This window comes from Zerene cesonia, chromosome 4 (genome assembly GCF_012273895.1).
Source record: "Zerene cesonia ecotype Mississippi chromosome 4, Zerene_cesonia_1.1, whole genome shotgun sequence".
NCBI lineage: Eukaryota > Metazoa > Arthropoda > Insecta > Lepidoptera > Pieridae > Zerene > Zerene cesonia.
This window is the reverse complement of record NC_052105.1, coordinates 4,725,841-4,744,813: the sequence shown is the minus strand read 5'-3', so window position 1 is coordinate 4,744,813 and position 18,973 is coordinate 4,725,841. Positions and strand designations below refer to the sequence as shown.

The window sequence follows — 18,973 nt, the reverse complement described above, 5'->3', positions numbered from 1 at the left end:
CACACACACACACACACACACACACACACACACACAACAATCATACTAGAGAACAACAGCAGACAATCAATTTGAAAGGCAGAAATCACTTATTTAAGAATTTCGTACCACTCATAAATTGTCTTTTAACTGTGTTATGGATTATACCCTTGTTTTAACAGACAAAATTATATATTAAGCATATACTTAGTAAAAATTACCTCATGCGATATGCAAAAAATTATAAAGCGAAAAAATACGTAATAAAATCGATTGAAGGAATCGGTTACATATAACAAACATACAGGTGAATTATAAGAGCGTGTAAAAGAAGGCACATATAAGCCTGCTTTACAACTAAGTTTTCCAACAATTCCCTGCATTTAGCCTCGTTCCGCATAACAGACCCATAGAAGGGTTCAACCATGGTTCATGGTTTGTTTCGTTTAAAGTGTTACAACTTTGGTTTACCAAAAACCTAAGTAATAACTCAAATTAAATATTGTCTCTTGTACGAAATATACGCTTTCAGTAATATTATTTCGGCAGGCTATATTAAAAAAAAAAAAAAGATTTATATTAGCATCATAATCTTCTTAGTTATTAAATCCGCAGTCTAAGTGTAAAGGGACGCTCAAATAGCGAGATAGGGCAAATCTGTGACAAGGATTATTTAAGCCGCTATGAAATGCTTGCTAGGGGCATGTTTTTGACGTAGTTGAAAGTTATTTTTTTTGGCTTAGTAACCATGATGAATCTTTCTTCACGCATATTAAATGTTCCTGTTGTATATTATCTTTACTAAATATATAAAACAGAATCCTACTAATATTATAAATGCGAAAGTTTGTGAGGATGTGTGTATGTTTGTTACTCTTTCACGCAAAAACTACCCGATTGCAATGAAATTTAATACGTAGATAGCTGGAATAACTGGAATAACGTATAGGCAAATTTTTATCCCGATATTCCTACGGGATACAGACTTACGCGGGTGAAACCGCGGGGCGCAGCTAGTATTAAATAATCACAAACTTGTTTTTGACACCAAGTTATTTTTGCCCCATCCAAAACCCCTATAAAATTAGAATTATGTATAACAATCGTTTTGTTAGACAAGCCCAATAAGAAATATGATAGTTTAGTGAAAGCAATCCTTACACCTTACACACTTATTCAAGACCATAATTTCAACGCAGTCGTAGTGTCAGTCATCCAAAAGTTTTAGCCTTAAGGTGTTTGGATTTATCACATTACATAATGTACATTGCTACATACGTACATAATATACATTACTACTTAAGCCACTTTTGAACGTGTCGGCGACACAAATACCAGTTTTTAGGCAATATTAAGCAAAACAGTTTCAGGGCAGTTCAGCCAGACCCTGATATTGCAATATTATAAAACCTTTGCGAGTAAAACGCGTTTGGTCACGTAGTTCTTATATTTCCCCGGCAATATTAGGTCGCTCGACATGAGAAGCTACAAATATTCCAGAATTCAGCGTACCCATTTTCTGGGGAACGTGTTGGACTGATAGCAGTTCGTATTGACGAATAAGATTTGGACAATAAAAAGTTGTAAGTTAACTTTCTTTTTAATTTAAAACAATTACGACTTATTAGACTAATTAATATAAGATGATTTGGCTGACTTTTATAATGACTTCTTCAACTTCAAACTCAACTTAGAATGACACGGTCGACGTACGTACGTAAAAACTATTAATAATATTTTCATACACCCAGCGTTTCCTTTGTTAATGACAGAACCAAAAGTCTATTGTTCTCAGAAATTACGACATACACGTGAAATTGCACAAATTAATTATTTTCTGATTAAACACAATTAAGTTCCATAAAACCGATGATTTTAAATTAATGTATATTTATTAAATAAGTAGACAGGTTTATTAGGAGATGAAGGTTTATTTAAATGCCCGAACACTTGGATCGAAGAGGGTGCGCGCGCATATTACATTTCCGAAATTCTTTCAAAACTAAGCTAAGCTAAAAGATAAGGAATGCATCTCCCTGTAACACCCAAAATCATAAATAAAATTATCACAATATTTATCACTGGAAAATGGTGAATGCCGTTAGATTATTAATTTGAAACAATATATACGGCGCAATTTTACACGCTTTTTATTAGCTTCACCTGTATGTTTGTTTGTTTGTATGTTTGTTTGTTTGTAACTGACTTCTTTGGGCGCGATTTTGACCCACTTTAAACGGCCAGATTTCGTTCAAACTTTGTAGATTTATTGAGGACCGATGACAATACACTAATTTGATAAAATTATTCCAGTTTTCAATTTGCAAAATATGATTTTTGTTAAAGCGTGTTTTATAGTTTTTTTAAACTATTATATTTTATTAATCTATCGAAATATATGATCCGTAACATACTCCTTACAATTAATCCTCTCTTTTTTTGTACATTTTAATGTAGGTATTGATGTTGAAGTGTTAATTTGTGAAATTAGCAGGACAGAAAAGAAATTTTCGACATTATTCATAACTGCGATTTATTCGCATATGTACACTAATATTATAAAGAGGAAGAATTTGTATTTTTGTTTGTTTGTTTGTAATGGATACACTCAAATACTACTGGACCGATTTAAAAAATTCTTTCACCATTAGAAAGGCGTAACTTCACTGAATGATTTAGGCTATATATGTCCCAAGCCGGGGCTGAACAGCTAGTATTGAAATAAATAATAGTGCCTGAAATTGCAAACAAATGTTATAGATCACAGTTTCTCTACAGTTTGCAATCACGCGAGTTAGATTATGATCTGTTTTTAAAGCATGATATATACAATTACATTGGCACAGCAGAATTATAAAAGCTACTTTCCCTGCTCTAACAGTAAAATAAATTTTAAAATTATAGAGGATCAATTTAAGCTTATATTGTTCTACCTTGAAATACGCTTCTTCAATTTCATAAAATAAATTGGTTATTCTTAAATTTGTGCAAGTAAAAATCTATTTCTGTCAAAAAAATACTCCATAATTTATCTTCGCCCAATCGCCGTATTTTACTTAACTCCGATATCGATCACGACCGAATGATTCAAACTGTAATAAACTCCACATAAATAATTTTATTGGACATTCAACGGACTGTAACGCGATACATTTTGTCTGGCAAAATGAAATGACGCTATATGTATCGCATCACGTCTGTTGCGGTGAGTCCCGAATATCATTCGCAAACGGAAATTCACATTTGTACATCTGCATCGTACATGTAGAACTTATGAAATCTGAAATATGTCTCTCATAAGTCTTGCTTTATACTTCTGTAGCATTTTTTATAAAATGATAATTGTACGTAAATAATAAATTAACAATCTATCATCTTTACTTTTATAAAAACACTTACGCACTATGTCGTACTCTATTTGTAAATCCTTAAATAGGTACAAACTCTGCCTTCTCGGCCGAGCTCTTTAAAGAAAACATGTTTTAATATTTTATTAGCGTATTTGTACTAATGTAGCACTTCAAGAGTTCAAATGTCGTCCCTTTATACACGTTGGAAATTGTGGTGTCACTGCTGGTCTTATTTACGAAGGTGCCTCCCTCATCCCGTCGGATTTCTCGCCCACCTCTAACCAAGTCAAAGGCATAAATAGAATGTAATAGAGAATTGAAATGGATATTATGATTTCATGTTTAGATAAAGCCGTCAAAGAACCTTATAAATAAGCTAAAAATATCCTCGTCTTTTTTTGTCCAGATATCATTGCTTTATTTAAAAAATATATTTTGTTTCTATATAAAAAAAAATCTTTTTATTTTTCTCAGAATATTATAGACGATGATGCCCAAAGATGTTAAACAGTAGCGCGTAGGCGTGACGCCAAGATGAGGCGCCCGCCGGTCTGTCGACTTCGTGTAACCATGAACCAGGCAGCCAAATAGGTTAAGAGACTGGGCAATCACATTTATGTTCACCGCATTTTAAACGGCAGTCATTAAAAGAATCAACCTACCGCATTACAGTTTTCTAGGGTAATTTTGAGAACATACAAAATGAAAAAGTCCGTTCACGATTTTGCCAACAATAAGCCTTAATTAGGATTAAATTGCATAAGTTCGTTAGCAGCATAGTTAGTTAGCAGCTGAATAACAAAACATTCCTCATAAAGGGATTTTTTAATAGTTTTGGGTTATGTATATAATAATACGGAGCTGTACAGATTACAAACGAACGAGCATGAATAGTGGAACTTATGAATAATGGGGACAAAGAGCTTTTCAAACGCCGCCTATATTTGATAAATGTTTAATCATCTAGCTACGTTTGTGGACTACGTTCGTAACTCTGTTTAGCATAAATATCTGTTAGAGATGACGATATTAATTAGGAATAATTTTTATAGCCTTATAAATTAAGCCTGATCGGCACGACCTAGCAAGTTCGCGGCATACTGATAATTCCGGTTTATTTTTTTTTTCATTTTTTCAAATTTAGGTTGTATGGTATGTTCATATTTTCACTTGAAGCATATTTCTATTTATCTGTTTTGAATTATTATGAGTTTACCGCTTACCAGCACGATAATGTCCCGATTAAATTGCTTTCCTGTTAGTAGAAACTTGTTAAAGGCAACAAATCACTACATAGTAGAAAACAAAGTCGCTTTTTCTGTCCCTATGTCCCTATGTATGCTAACTACTCCGAATTTAATATGTATTATCGATTAAAAATAATCATAAGTACCACATAGATACGTAACCTATATCTTCACGGCTTAAGGACTCCAGATAAAAAAATGATTTTTTTATGTCATTGTCTGATATCTGTGAACGCTACCAGCTCATGAAAATTTGGAGAGGTGTAAGGTCGATTGCAGACCTTACGCAGTTGTAAATGGATTGCCGACTTCAAATTGGAAACGGATTAAGAAAGGATTGACGAGAGAAATAAAGGACTGGAAAGGGTGAGGAACAGGATATGGGCCCTCCGGCTTTAAATGTTTAAATATTACCTGTTATTATGCAAACTATTATTTCATCAACACACCCGTACACCTTAACATAGATTATAAACACAAATAATCTTGATGGAATAAGGAAAATGTTATAAATAAAAATACGAATTTACATTTGTTATGCCTAACATATTTCCAATGTTCACTGAATGTTAATACTGAAGCTCATTCAGGCTGGACTTTTGCAAATGTATTAACACTCCGATTGAATGAGCATAATATATGGGATATTCGATATTCAATGATCAATTTAATGTGGAAGTGTTGGATCGCAAACATTGTAGTCATATTTTTCCGATTTTTTTTGTAAAAGGACATAGAGTAGATGCATTTTCGATTACTCAGCTGACACTAATCGATAGTTTTTTTTAGTGGTTGGGCAATCTCAGATACAAAATCATCATCACCATCACCATATATGTTCCCACTGCTGGGACACAGGCCTCCTATGAGGGTTCAGGCCATGATACACCACGCTGAGCAAGTGCGTGTTGGCAGATGACCACATGTCGTCGAACTGTTGGTTTTTGGACATGCCGGTTTCCTCACAATGTTTTTTTTTCACCATTTTAAGCAGTGGTGATGTTACGTATGCGCAGATAAATTGAAAAATCAATATATTTCCTGCACGCTCGCCCGGTCTCGAATCCCGACTTATCGCTTTTGAAGTCCGAGGTTCTCACCACTCACCACTGCTTAAATATAAATACAAAATATATAGATCAATCAAAATCTATTAATTTGATCTACATCCCAGAAGCTATGCAATATTGGCATATATTGCTATATACATTAGATAAGTTATATATTTTTAACTTTATGATGGTAGTATACTCTAATATCTTTTTAATTAGCATAAGTACCTAACAATCAAGATATTATGCTTGTTGAAAAACTTCATCATAAAATCATACATATATTTTATATATAAGTATTTTAGTTTCGTCCGTTTCAATAGTTATAATTTAAGAGTCTAAAAATTACAAAAAACCTACGTCGATTCTGGATTAGTTGCTCACAAATTAAATAAATTTCCGTGCTATAAAATGAAATGTGATGCCCGAACACTAAATATGGAAGAGCAGAAGATTACGCTGAATGTGAAAAATATATAACCGTTAAATAAAATGAGGTCACAACCCTCTGACCCGCCGCGTTAGATAAAACATCGGGTAATAAATCTGTAAGTGCATAAAAACATTACATTAGCGTCCTTTTATCCGCACTGCTCTCCCAAATTACATGGGATTAATATTAATTATATATACGTAGCTATATTAAGTTGATAAGTGTCTTATTCTATATTTATAATCGGCCATGAACTGAGGCTATAAAATATTTCATTATATTAAAAATTTGTTGTCATTGTTTCGTGAGTAAACAAACCAACACGATAATAAAACATCGTTATCTTTCTTATCGGACATTAAATTTGACTGGGTAAGGGAATTCATTTGTTTTTTTTTATATTATTACAATTTATTAATGTAATTAAATGCTTTTTTTTTAATTGTAGTATAAATGCTATGACTAAAAATTCATAATATATATGCCGAACCACTTAACTTTTCAATAATTTCATTGTACGTTTCTATTTGATCGGCAATAACTCAGATCATATACGAGTATTTAGAATTACAATATTGTAAGCAAGATACGAGTAAAATTGTACTGTTGTCCATTTATCTAACGGACTGTCTGTCAATGGCTCAACTCTCAAGGCCCTTTTTCAATATGACTTGAGACTCTAAGTTGAAATCAATATCTTATAACTTAACGTATGGCTTAATAATGCTAGCCGTGAAAAAATAATTGTTTTCCCTGGAGAGTATTTGTTGACTTGTAATTGGTCAAAATATATGAAGTATGTACATCGTCTAGTGTGTGTTCACAAACTGCTGAATCCATTAAAAAGACTTTAATTTCCAAACGATTCTCGTAAAATGAAGAAAATACTAACACTTTAGACATAAAAAATTCCCATATATTTATCATTCTGTCTTTCTATCGATGGTGACTATTTCTGTTGTCGCTATATCAACCATTAAAAAAGTAAGGTGAAGTAATGGCTGGCGTGGTCACAAATTAGATTCACAAATCAGTTCATCGGTTTCGAATCGCGTGTGTCGCGAAGTGTCGCGAGTCCTATTCACACTTGCTTTCTTTTATTTGTTTCTGAATCTAGTGTTTGGTCTGACTTATATATACGCTGTGAATTAATTTGAATATATAACAGTCATATATTTCTATAAGTTTTTAAACGACTTGTGAGACTTCAGGCTATGCATTAAATATTTATACACCATTTAAGAATATAAGTTGGGTAGGTACCTTTGAGAGGCATACTTTCAGCGAGTACACATTAAAGCTTTTAGGCTTTTAAACAATATGGTTGCTCATTATAATAGCTACTTTACGAGAAACTTCATAGTTTTATATTACATAAAAACAGATCTGTGAAGTAGTAGTACGATGCAGATAAATGTATTTTAATTTAATTATAATTTAAGTACACATGAATACATTCATAGATTTATTTTTACGGAGTTTTTTTTTATATTTTTATATCTATACTTTTATTTTTTTTGCGCTATCCCTTAAACTTCGTACGTTTCCTTTCCTACCAGGTTGCCTGGCAGAGATTGCTGTAATCATAATAAGGCTGCCTTTTGTACAAAATATTAGTAAGTCATCATTAGTTATATTTATTTAAATAAATAAATAAAAATTAACTTTTCTATAGTTGTCGAAATAATCGAAAACAAACCAATGAATCGTCGAAGTACTGTCCACTATTAAAAGCAATAAATCAAATTCTCTTTCTTTTAAAGTTTTGTAAAAAGCGACTGTTACAGCCGTATTTGAGCGGTTCACAAAGAAAGAGGTATTAAAGACCGAGTGTTTACAGCGCAAACATATGGTCGTTATAACAAGGCGGGATTTAAAACGACGGATGCAAGTAAAGCGCTAATTGAAGGGCCTGCGAGGGAGCACTATAAATAGACGGACCCCCGCGTGGTTCGCCTCTTTATTCCTATTGCACTTTAAAATATATATTTTATATTTTGAATTTTTTATCAAGAGCAATTTTGATTTTGCCCGTAAAAAATTCAACTGAACTGTTAGATTTTTTTTTATTTTCGTATTAATAATCACACTATCACTCTAATATTATAAATGTGAAAGATTGTTTGTTTAAATGTTTGTCCGTCAATCTGAAACTACTGAACGGATTTTGATATGATACTTTTTGTCCCGATTAATTGCTCCCTTGGTATAAAACAGGAATATTGATATCTGGGCGAAGCCGGGGCGTCTAGTAATAATTAAATACCAGGAGTGTTACAATAATTCTAATACCTACTTATTGTAATGTACATTGAGAAAAAAATTAAATATATCAAAACTGGGCTAAAGCATGCACAAATTACAAGCATACTTAATACAGGCTAAGAAAACATAAATACGAAAAGGCACTTAATTATTATCTATACATATAATACAATTATTTTTAAAAAATGTGACCTATTATGACTTGGTAGGCCAGCTTTCAAAAAAAAAAAGAATCATAAAAATCGATTCACCCAGTAGTTATGTAACAAACAAAAAGAAACATTCAAACTGATAACCTATTTCGTCCATCCATTAGGAACAAAGTAAAAAAAATCATTTCAAAATTCTTGTCTGTCTAGCGTCCCTTAAGAGTTATCATACAAAAACTATTGCACTAGACTTTGATTATTGTTTTTTATTACTTTAAAGAATTTAATTTGAACTTAACTCTACAGATGTGCAAACAACAAGTTGGGGCTAATAATTATCATAAAATGTTCATATATATACCTCCTTAAATACAATATACTTCACTATATCACACATCTCTTTACAATTGCTAGATGTGGCACAGCGAAAGTATAGATAACCCTTTCGTGCTCTTCCAACAACTATGCCAATTAATTGTGATGAAATTATTACAGACTAGCTCATACCCATCAGACACAAATTAGCTATGTGCTAATTGAGACTCCTAGTCTTTTAATTTTCATGTTAGTCCATTTAATTGTAATTATTATTTTTTTAATAAGTGTATATAAGTAGTATAAAAAAGTTCATAAATGTAGAAAATGTGCAAAATAATTTATTAGATATATGAATATAGATTTCCATTCAGAGTGAGAAATTTAAAGTACTTGTGCAAGCTTGTCATACAAATATACAATGTAATAGATAAGGATAAAATCCTTATAAGAAAATCAAAAACATGCCTATGTTGTAAATAAATCAAAATGATCCTTACTACTAAGTAGATAAGGTTTGCTATTCATGATGAAAATTAGGTAATTACATTTATCATTTCATTTATTAGTCTCAATTAGGAACTCTGGTCAGAAATAAAACACTCATTCATACACAATATCACACAGCGGGAAGTAAAGGCCATTGATTTCAGTATTATCATGTCAATGATATGTTATTGAACAACATTATTAAGTCAGATTTCCATATGACACATACATATTATGATAAACTCTAATGAATGAAGGAGTATTTTGTGTAAAAAAATAAACAGGCAAGTGATGTGCAAACTCAAAACAAGAAAAGTTCTCTGCTATTATTTCCAGGCATCACATTATAGAGTACAACAGAGTGAAGTAGTTTGTATTATAAAAAATGAGATCTTAAGCTATTTTTTTCTTTTCTCAAATGGTTGCAAAAAATATTTTTGTAATTATTTTAATAATGCAAAAAACAAGGCAAGTAGCTGTTCTATATAAACCCAAAAATATTTTATAACAACTTACCTAAGTTTTGCGATGGATTAAAAACACACACACACACATATAAGTTGCACTGAATTACAGTAAAATCTGACTTGTAAACTATTACAATTTTTTTTGTTATATAAAACACCAAACGAATTAACAGTAATTTTTTAATCGTTACAAGTCACAAACAGCAGTACCTACACAAATTACAACGAGCAAGGGCAACGCACGCAACAACAATTAATGTCAAGTTCATTTGTCAGCTGTCAACTGTCATTGTGAAACATCAATAATTAACAATGTGTATTTATTGCCATAAATTGTAATATATTAGAAAAAAAATTAATTATGCCATCAAAATAAAGCTTCTATTCGTACAAATTGGGACGATCCACGAGCAGGATGGTGACGCTATTCGCTCTGAATGTCGGTTGCGTCAGCTTACTTGTATACACGATTAAATTCGAATTTAGTCGCACGCCGTGAAATATGAATTATTATAAATACTAAAAATAAATGTGAATATATATATATATATATATATATATATATATATATATATATATATATATATATATATATATATATATATATATATATATATATATATATATATATATATATATCTCTATATCTATAACAAACATTTCATAATGTGGTTGTTAAAATATTCATATTCTATGCGTTTAGTATTAATCTCATAAGATTAGTCTCAGCCCTCAGTTTGCGAGACCAATCGAGCAGTGAATCGGACGGAAAGGTGTCCCGTGTCCCGCATGGAATTCGCCTCAACTTTACATAACACAGATTATAAATACCACCCAGCTAAAGATATATTTGGTAATAAAAAGCTTAAAAATATATTTGGTAATAAAAACCTTAAAAATATATTTGGTATAGCGTTATGGCACCAATTTGAGTTTTTGTCCAAGTCCAATCCCAGTAAGTTAAAAATTAACGTAAATTATACTAACATTACATGTTACAGGTTACATTTTCAGTTCTGCACGGTTGGACTAACGAAATGGATATAGAGGATAAATAAGTAATATGATTATTATGATTATTAATATAAGTAGTTTTTTTTATTATAGACTTATAGAATTAGAGAAAATACATTTCTTGATAGAAGAAATTTTGAACCATTCTATAATATTTTCACAATTATTTTTCTATCTTTAATTGTCATTTTGAGTTTAACATGTATCTCTTTCCTTCATTACGTACGTCAACTACGTCATTCGCTCAGGTTCGATGTGTGGTTTCCGCAGAACTACCTATTTTTGATCGTACAAACATCTTACAATAAAATTAATTCAAAATGATAGAGATTTATAAAAAATTATGTATAATTATAATGCAGTGATGATAGTGGTGTGTTGTTACGTGGTGCAAACTTAATAAAGGAATTATAATTATATTAGCTCATAATGAACTGTCATCAAGTACTCAGTGGTGCCTGTAATTCAGGAGATCAATGTTTTGCTGTTGGTTCTGTTGAAGGAATACCTTTCACAGTAAGTGTTTGGACAATAGTTTATTTTAAAAGGGGGCAAAATAACAAAGTGTTCCCTTTGAAATGACATCCGAATATATAAGGAAAATATTACATATTTGGGAATAGATAACAGTAAGAAAATAAGATGTTTCTATAAGTTTTTCTTATTAGGACTGTAAAGTAAAAATTTCCATAATTTCAATACAATTTACTACAAGTAGGCTCCAATTTGTAATGGTTGTATATTTAAATGACAATATTGTTATTTGTACAAGACATTGTTTACCTTGGAATGATGAACATAGATACTATGGTTGGATACAAGGATAGTTGCTTGGATTATGTCATCAATTATGTATTAGAATCATATACATTTCAATACACAAGTTTATATACACATATTTTTTAAAACACTCTTGGCACTATTATTATGTTTGGTACAAATATTGCATTTATTCTTTTTCTGAACTATGATATTTATGTATATACTAGCTGCACCCGGCAAACGCTGTTCTGCCTTACTCTTATTGTTTAGTGGTATGAAAAATAGATGTTAGCTGCTTCTCACACCTACCCAATATGCTACCTAAATTTCAGAGGAATCGGTCAAGCCGTTTCGGAGGAGTATAGAGACAAACATTGTGACACGAGAATTTTATATATAAGATCTACTGGCAGAGCCAGCCGGAGTATTATAACTTAAGGAAGTTGGGTTACTATATCACAATTTACAAGTATATTTTTAGGCATATGCAGCAGGATGTAATATAGTAATACTTGCATCAAATTTTGAACGTGTGCAAATAATACCTGGTGCCATACATGGGTATATACGTATCAGCTCTTTGGACTGTAGCACAGATACTGGTAAAATAGCAGCGGCATACGGAGCGGAAGTGTGCATTTTTGAACCTACACCATTAATACATACTGCCTCTACAACTCATGTGAGTATTTAATTAATATTATAAATGAATATAATAATCAAGCCATTTATTTTCATATGTTTTTAGTTTCTAAAGTTTTTTTATACATCTATGAATATCCAATGATGTCATTTCATATCTCCCATATGTATATATTTCTTATTCCTATGCATGGTTTGGAATGCTAAATGCAATAATGGAATAAATAAATATGTATTTTTTTTATGAAAAAACAAAATTATAGCAAAATTTTTTGATAAGATATGAGATGGGAGCTATCTTTGTTTACCTTCTTATCTGACACCTATTGATTTAGTAGTCCCGATATAGCCTGACGAATACTTAACATAGTCTTAAAGATTAAAAAAATTAAAAATCTTATCAACATTGTAACTCTCATGTATTTGCAATGCATTATCCAATTTTTTATATAAATAAGACAGAAAGACTAGTTGTGAAAATGGATATTTTTATATTTTGATTTTAGTGGTTCTTAAAATAAACTAATATAATATGTATTATTATATACAAATTTTATGTAGAAATAAAAAATGCATGAAATGTGTTTTAATGAACAGCTGAATAGATAGTTTTCATTTGTTTTAATAATTTATAGATATAAATAATAATTTATAGATTATTTTTTTAGAATTTTTGAGTACTATAAGTTCATATTTCAATAAGGGAATAACTGGGGGTTGTGAAAGATTCACATTCACATTCTACTTACTTCATAAATATACTTCATAAATGCTACATAAATATTTTTTAAAGTCAACCATAAAGACAAAAACTCTACATATTTAGAACATTGGTTGTTTTTAACAAAATGTTGCTTTAAAACTAAACAATAATATTTGTTTAGGAATAATTTTCAATGATGATTTTATTTGAGTTCATTACATAAGATATAATATATTGATATCACAGATGGGTGTAGCAAATAAAAATATCGACATAATATATGAATGATCCCATTAGGCCGAATTAGCGCCATGGATTGCGGTCGAGCGTCACCTTGACGTAAAATACTCTTAAATGTTTATTTTCTGTTCAATTACATGTTCTGCGTTAACTGTGTCTAAAATATCTGTAAATAAATGAGAAAACGGGGTTAATGATTAAAATTTCCAGACAAATGCCTGGTTACTTAAACTATGCTTATATTTCTAATTTTATTTTATGAATTAGGAAACCTATTTAGGAAATTTGTATTTAATGAACCGCATTAAAATGCACGATTTTTCATTATCTATTAATTGTTCATTAGAAAACGTACTGTACGTAATAATGCGCACGAACCATTACATATGGGATGATTTTGATATGCTTCCGAATCATTTAATACGAAACGAAAAATTACTAAGAAATAAAGTAATTACTCTGTAAACATTTTAGTAATAATACAACGATGATAAGCAATATTATATACGCAGTGCGGTTTTTACTAGTTATAATTAATTCAATCATTTAACAAATGAACATTTAACACCTCGTCGTAATCAAACATATATTTATTTATCTCACGTCTTGTATTACGAATAAATTCATTGACAAGAAGGCAACGTAAATTATTATTGTTCCTGTCCTTCTTTATCTCGGACTCTTGAGAGGTTTTTAATTGATTAAAAAAAAACAACATGATAGTAACATGTAGTGTATATTGAATATATTGCGTAATATTTTTTCAAACTATGTATTGTTCTACTGTATGAGATAATAAAGATCATTCAGAATGAATTAGCTATCTCTTATGGATAGCAGTTTATATCGTGAAATCCCAAAAAGGATAGAACGAGCGTATGTGTCCCAATTATCAAGTCCTCATAATTGGAACAACAACAAGAGACGGTACCTAGTTCTTATTTTGTTTTTTATTCTTTGACCAAGATTCCGCTTCCATATCTCAAAACCGCTGTCGTGAGTTAATTCGTCAAACGGATATTATGTTAAGGATTCTTAAACGGGTTTGCTTGAATCAATTTGTTCAGTGCGCGTCGGTCACATGACTTACAATTGTATATTAAATTGCTCTTCACAATAATGCAACAGCGCTAACTTGCTAACTTACGTCACACCTCTATTACAAAAATCCGCGTTCTAATAGAAAACTATCGGTTTCGTATGTAACATTTTAATTCAACCAGTTTTTTATGTTGACGGATATGTGTCAGTATGTGTAATCGCATTAAAATTAATAACTAAATGTGATTGTATATGTTTGTACACCTTATAGCATTTCACAGGGTAGATAAGTACTAATTAGATTCTAATGTCGTAAGTTGCTACTTCTTACGCAGTTCATCACACAGATATTTTAATCCGTTTGTGAGGCCTTCCATAATGTTATTCTTTAATGGATATAATTGTTTGATTGCATAACGATACCTACATCGTTGTGTATTACTTTTAACTCACTGCGATATTATTTCACGATGTAAACTATAGTTTTGATATACCGGACTAAACGTTTACGAACGTATGATAAAGATATTTAACAAGAGGTTTTAGTCGTAATAATCAATAATTTGTTTTGATTTTAGGGTTTGGAATACAGATGGGTGCAAACAGGCAAATTGGTAGCGGATGGGCCCATAACAGCATTATCTTGGAATCTAGAGGGAACGAGATTACTGACTGGCGGTAGAATATTACAACTGTGGCATCAAGCATCACTGTACCAAGATGACAGTCAGCGTGAGTGGTTTTTAAGTTAATCTTATTATTTTCAACCGACTTCTTAAAAAGGAGAAGGTGCTCAATCCGACTGTATTTTGTATTGTGTTTCTTGCCTCAAAACTTTCGATTGGGTTCATGGTCTTTTTTTATTTCAAAGCTAGTGCCTGTCGTTTGGTCCCATTTAAAATTAGTTTAGTTCTGCCAATTTGATGACGGTTCAGTTTCCTGTAAAATAATAATTATACGTACCTAGATAAAAAGTACGTATATGGCATTGTAGGATTTAAATTTTCACCATCTATTATCTATTGCAACGCTTGGAAACTTTTCCAGGCAAGGGTCACAAGGTGGTAAAATAAACGAAAGACGGACCACACACACTTGCCCAATCCTTAATTCACGGTTAGCTTTATCGAGATACATGGCTCCGTCTCTATCATACCCATAAATTCTGTTATGGACGTTTACGGGTGTCGCAACCAGCTACTAACATCTGGCATTGTGTCCGCTCGTTTGCCTTCGGATAACATGAAAAAATGTGTGGCTTCACTATTCACAACATCAAAACTTGTCAGTCGTTTTGATAATCCGCACTGTACCATAACTACAAAAAACGCGCTTGCGTGTCATTCGGATATACATACGTACACAGACGTATCGGAAGCTAGTCTATACCCAAATTACGCGCAGCTCGTTTACTGATAACGTTCTTAAGGTTAGATTCACACTACTACGCGATTAATGAAGTATTTGTTTTGATAATTCTAACTAATTTACAAGACATTCACGGGGCGTAAGTAAGACAAGGATGGTTTTAGATAGATAAAAGTAAATGTTCAGAGGTGCCTTTGCAATTGCGATTCTATCGTATAAAAATGTAGCCTTATTTATAACACGTTTTTATGTCATGTCCATTATATAGTAGCTCATGTCAATTAGATAGTATAAATTAAAAATATTCTATCGTTTAAGCAAAAATAAGAGAATTTGGTTTATTATATAGCGTGACCACTACGGTATTCGTTTTTCTAAATACCTCACTGTTAATCACTGGAACATAAATTAACGCGTTTTAATTTCGAATACTTATATTTGCATGAAGAAGTGATAAATTAAAAAAAAAAACGATTATTTACCTATTCACCTATATTTGGATACTGTATTATCGGTGCATAGGTACATGATCAAGTTTTTTATTTAAATTGGTCAAATTTAACAATTACAAAAGCAATTTCATCGCGCGTGTTTCAGATTGAATTAGTTTATTACGTTTTATAAATACCACAGCCGTCATAATGATATAAATCTTGAAATTGTGCTAAACGCATACTGAAGCTGTTTCGTTTAAGACCATTTCAGTACGAATCCAGCTCCCTGGCAGATTTCCAGTACCTTCTCTTGTTACGGTTTTATTGATTCTTCTATTTTAGGTCAGATTATTTTTTAATAAAATGTTGTGTATTTTATCGAAATAAAAAAAGTGATTGAATCAACCGAATTGGTTCACTTGCTCTTAAACAGATATATGTAAGAAAATTATTTAATTCTGGCGATTGTATCGATATAATTAGACAAACACGTGAAATTATTGTAATGTCACCGGTTCTTGATAAGCTTACGTCAATCTATGTATTTATGTAATATGGGCCAAAATCCAGTCTAAAGGAGTCGGTTACTTACAAACATACAGGAGCAGCTAATAATCGTGGTTAAATTGAAACAACCATCCAAAAACAGCGTTTATTTTGAAATTATTCATTATGTAAATCTAAAATGTTTAGACATAAGAATAAAATAATGCATTATATTTAAAAAGTACCTATATCTTAATAATCCTATTTTACAGCATTTGTTGTATATTTGTATAGGATTTATATACACACTCGGTGACCCGGCAAACGCTGTTCTGCCTTACTCTTATCATTTAGGGGTATGAAAATATTGATTTTTATATATAAGTTATAAAGATAAACCGCTATTGTCGTTTAGTTTGCTATGCAATTTTAACATTAATGTTGTTTACAGCAAGCTCCGGCGTCACATTTCAAATCGGAGGTGACAAAGATGACAAACCGAAACAGCCCGAAGAGGAAGAGCCCGTGAGTTCAATTGATCTGAATTCTATATTGCTAGCTAGCGAGATAAGATAAACAAAATCTCGAGCGCTCTATACCTGATAGCATTGTTTGACCGTACGTGTACTGACTTAGTTTTATCACGAGTTTGCTAAGCGTTTGATCATTGTTATTAATCACGTGACCTTTTATAGATAGAAAACTGGACTTCCATGTTTGGGATGTTTTCGGCTACTCATTTAAAATTAAAATCACACGATATTAATGCACATATTTGTCGATCATAATCAATCGAGATAAAAATTCAAATTAGTTTCAAACAACTGGAAACTTGTGTTGACCTTAACTCGAGTGTGATGATATAATCGATAGAATGCATTAGACCATAATAGTTGATAGATTTCGAGTCCGTCTATAAGTATACAAGTTCATAATTTTATGTTTATTAGTTACATAATAAACACTGTTTTTTTATTAATTACAGCCACCTAAAAATGTAAAAGAAATATAAAAAAGTAATTAGTTTGCTATTAAAAATCTAGTTATTGTCATAAGTTTCAAATTATAGTATCGTCAAACAATTAATCGATGTCACAAAATTTCGAAATGATCATTAATTTTATTTTAATAATAATTAAAATTGAGCTGATAATCGCAATGTCTCGGAAAATAAACCTTATAATAAAACAAAGCAACATTTTAACCTAGCGTAATATTCTATTATTCTTTAAATTACATACAAAGTAGGAACAGGTCTTTTGTTACCACACACACACACACATGTAATTATAGGCTGTAAATGAAGCATTGTAAAGCTGAAGGTACAAGTTATGTTACAAATAGTATACCGGGTGGAATTTTGTTATGCCAATTGCTACTTGAAGGAGACGAAGAAAATATAATCCATATTATTGACCCTAGCGATTGGTGCAATGTAATTTTAGCAGATTTTAGTTGGTTTGGTGCACGGACGCGGAAAGAGAATTTTAGAAAATTTTTGTATGCAGTTTTCATTATTTCAAAATATAATAGTATATTTTAGTGTAGTTTGATTAAAATTTTCCATCTGCTAAGAGTAATTTCCCTTCAGGAAGGTTTACAAAATACCACCATTTGTATATGACCAATTGACTCAACACTGAATAAATATAAAATTTCCTAGGATTATAGAAACTACACTGAGATACGAGAATTTTATAAGAAAACGTATTTATTAAATTGTAACAGGGTTGGTTATGTGTATGGCAATGTCACACGGCCACGCCGGCTCACCACCTCGCTTTCAGCCCGGACGGCGTTCTCTTCGCGACGTCCGGCATGAATGATAGACTTGTCAAGATTTGGTATCAAAATAAGGGTAAGTTTGAGCTTATTGATATAGAATATAGCTTGAGGCAGAATAATAAAAAAAATATGTATATTTTGATACTGTACTTGTATCAAAAATGTGTGTAGGTTTTAGTTTCTGAATGAAAAAATTTTGTTATAAGATTATTTTTTTATATTTAATAATTATGATAATTTTTTTTTATATGCATATTATAAAATATCTGTTATCAGTATTGTCGCAAGCCCACGGGGAGCACTCACCGGCCGAGTTGAACTACACGTTTATTTACGTGGCGCATCCACGGGCCGTCACTCATCTCTCGTGGCGGAAGACTAGCAAATATATGCCCAAGTAAGTTTGTTTAGGTATGCCTGAGGATACATTATAATGGAAGATTCATTGTTATGTTAAATGAATGCTAATACTTTCAATATTATTGAATTTATTATCAACATTGAAGGCATTGTATTCCGTATCTCTATTATTGATATTGCTTGTTCTCTTATCAAACAGTGATCTTAAGTCTACTTCAGCTTCTATAATTAAGCTAATATTCTTAAAAGTCTCAACAAGTTGCCATTCAAGATACTATTTTTTTTTTTGTAAATTCGCCTTGCCAGTTCATATTGTAAGATCCGATTCCATGTTTCATATCTTACTAGCTGTGACCTGTGTGTGTGTGTGTGAGCAAAATAGTATTATTATT

General features: G+C 31.4%; 2 protein-coding genes across 2 annotated transcripts in view; one reads left to right on the top strand and one right to left on the bottom strand.

Moving 5' to 3' along the window:
* LOC119839594 (endophilin-A) overlaps positions 1-9,995 on the bottom strand; it is a 28,724-nt gene extending 18,729 nt beyond the window's left edge. Inside the window, exon 1 of the mRNA XM_038365963.1 lies at positions 9,796-9,995. The gene's annotated coding sequence lies outside the window, so the exon portion shown is untranslated. The remainder of the gene's footprint in view (positions 1-9,795) is intronic.
* A 993-nt stretch (positions 9,996-10,988) lies between these two features.
* The window catches only part of LOC119839792 (dmX-like protein 2), a 42,699-nt gene continuing 34,714 nt past the window's right edge, over positions 10,989-18,973 (top strand). Inside the window, exons 1-6 of the mRNA XM_038366232.1 lie at positions 10,989-11,276; positions 12,004-12,204; positions 14,727-14,880; positions 16,888-16,961; positions 18,165-18,294; positions 18,498-18,618. Coding sequence (XP_038222160.1) covers positions 11,190-11,276; positions 12,004-12,204; positions 14,727-14,880; positions 16,888-16,961; positions 18,165-18,294; positions 18,498-18,618 — 767 coding nt within the window. The 5' untranslated portion in view covers positions 10,989-11,189. The remainder of the gene's footprint in view (positions 11,277-12,003; positions 12,205-14,726; positions 14,881-16,887; positions 16,962-18,164; positions 18,295-18,497; positions 18,619-18,973) is intronic.